Source organism: Papaver somniferum, chromosome 8 (assembly GCF_003573695.1).
Source record: "Papaver somniferum cultivar HN1 chromosome 8, ASM357369v1, whole genome shotgun sequence".
In the NCBI taxonomy this organism is placed as follows: Eukaryota; Viridiplantae; Streptophyta; class Magnoliopsida; order Ranunculales; family Papaveraceae; genus Papaver; species Papaver somniferum.
In genome coordinates, this window is record NC_039365.1 from 8,306,269 (window position 1) to 8,308,793 (window position 2,525).

At 36.7% G+C, this 2,525-nt stretch overlaps 1 protein-coding gene across 1 annotated transcript in view; it reads left to right on the top strand.

Annotated features, from left to right (window-relative positions):
- Positions 1–1,165: 1,165 nt before the first annotated feature.
- The window catches only part of LOC113305017 (BTB/POZ and MATH domain-containing protein 3-like), a 3,082-nt gene continuing 1,722 nt past the window's right edge, over positions 1,166–2,525 (top strand). The window contains exons 1-2 of the mRNA XM_026554133.1: positions 1,166–1,261; positions 1,357–1,433. Of these exons, the coding sequence (XP_026409918.1) occupies positions 1,166–1,261; positions 1,357–1,433 (173 nt within the window). The remainder of the gene's footprint in view (positions 1,262–1,356; positions 1,434–2,525) is intronic.

Genomic DNA, 2,525 nt, shown 5'->3' on the forward strand with positions numbered 1-2,525 from the left:
GAACTGAAGTTGATGGTTGAACTGAGTGCAGTCACGCCATGGCATTTCAGGTGGTCTGGAATTGAGATTGGTAAGGGTTCAGCTGGTGCTAGTTGTGCTGTTGAGAAGTTGATGTTGCAGAGCTGAAGTGAGTGCTGGGAAGGCTGAACTGAGAATGGGTTGAGCAGTAGCTGGAGATTGAAGCAACTACTTTATTTTTTGCTGATTTGGGGTTTAGATCTGTGGATATATGTACTTACTGATCTGTTTTTTATTTTTGGTTTTCTATGCTTTTGTGTTGCTGGTGGTGGTGTTGGCATCTAAGGTTTGGTATTCTATGGTGGAGTTGGGTTTGCAGGAGGTTGTTGGTCTTTCTAAAGCTCTGGTGGTGGTGAATTTTCAGCTGGTGGAGGTTCTGTAGTAACAACAGTTGCATCATGAGCTTCAACAGCTTCTGAGGGAGGTGGTTCTGTAGGGGGTTGAGTAGAATCTGAAGCATAGGCTGAGGATATATGAAGATTAATACGAGAAATCAAAATTGGAAGTGAATGATTATGATGATGAAGAAGAGTGATGGAGAGGTTTGTTCTTTGAAACCTTTAAGAGTAAAATTTCATTATTTGTTTGAAGTCATTTGAATTTATTGACGTGTTTTCTATTTTTAGTTTTCTGATATTGCAGTAAGAAGATGAAGATGATGAGTAGAAGTAGAAGCAGCTTTAGCCCCCTTTTGATTTTGGTTTTCTTAGAAATTGTGAAGAATAATTTTCAATTGTCTGAATTGTGATCATGTTGTATTAACTGCTATTGGTTTATATGCTCTATGTTAATTACCTGCAAAAATGTTTGGAGGATGTAAAATAATACATTTGTTGTTCGAATGACGATGAATGCTTAAGCCTTGCAAACAAGGGCTGGAGTCGATTGTGAGGAACGCAATCATCCGCATTTGAAGTATGCTAATTGTGCCTGTTGTAGGATTTAATCGTTGTCGACTAGATTAGTAATACTCCAGTCTGAAGTATCTTTCTTTTTTCTGCTGTCAGTCATGCTACTTTTATGGTTCTTTTTTGTTAGTAAGTTAGAATTATATCTTTTAGGTACATGATCTTTTTGAATTATGTTTTTCTGAAGGAAGAATGAGTACTCTTTTCTAAATTTGGTGCTGAGTAAAATGAATGGGTGAATGCATATATGTAAGGCAATTCGCAAGCGTTCTATCCCTATCGAGCCTTCCAAATGTGGAACAGTTGAGATTGGAGATCTTGTCGTTTGCTTCCAGGTAATGTCATGTTATATTTTGATCAATTCTGCTCTTTAGTACTTTTTAAAGTTTATTTTATCATGTCTAATTAAGCTTCTTGGGTTTGTATTCAGGAGAGTGAAGCTCAGGCAATCTTTGACGCCCATGTTCTGGAAATCCGCAGGACATTACTGGAACAAATGATGCATATGTAGGGCGTCCACACGCCATTCCTAAGTGGAATGGTCTCCTACCTAAATCAGGAGAAATGGTATGTTTCCTTCTCCGGTCATCACTCTTTAGAATTTTTATCCTAATTTGCATATGCTACTTCTGCTGTAGAACCATCTAGTTGTTTTCTGAGTTGTTTCAGTACTTCTATTTTCACCCAGTGTTTTATTTTGTTGATATTTAATATATGTATTGAGTATAAGTGACAATATCTAAGGATGATATTGTAGTTCTTGCGGGGCTGTTGACAAGAAAATCCATCGAGGAACGATGTGAACAGCTAAGAGATGGAGTTGAAATGGGCAGTCCTGATTATATGATAAAGATACGGTGCAGGAGAGGCTATCGTATTAGCATTCCATTCTAAATTAATTAACTAGTTAATTTGATCTGTGGTTATGGAGTAGCAAAACTATGTTATGGCCACTCAGAACCGTACAACCATAGTGTGGTTATGGTGTTGGTCGCGGTGGTTATTGGTGAAATGACAATGTGGAAAAATGATGAAACCAATTTCGGTTTCATCTAGTTTTGGTGAAACCAACTTTGGTTTCATCATTTTTGCCTAGTTTATTTTGGTTTGGTTTCATCATTGAAGTTGTGTGGCGAAATGACAATATGTGGAAAAATGATGAAACCTAATTAGGTTTTATCTAGTTTTGGTCATTTTTGCCTAGTTTATCTAGTTTTGGTGAAACCAACTTTGGTTTCATCATTTTTGCCTAGTTTATTTTGGTTTGGTTTCATCATTGAAGTTGTGTTGGCGAAATGACAATATGTGGAAAAATGATGAAACCTAATTAGGTTTTATCTAGTTTTGGTCATTTTTGCCTAGTTTATTTTGGTTTGGTTTCATCATTGAAGCCGTGTTGGCGAAATGACAATATGTGGAAAAATGATGAAACCTAATTAGGTTTCATCTAGTTTTGGTGAAACCAATTTTGGTTTCATCATTTTTTCTGTTTGGTTTCATCATTTTTTTCTTATTTTGTTGAATATTGATCAATGAAATTCATTTTTTGTAGCGGTGGCGGTCGGCGATAATGGTGGTGTTGCTGGTGGTGGTGGTTGG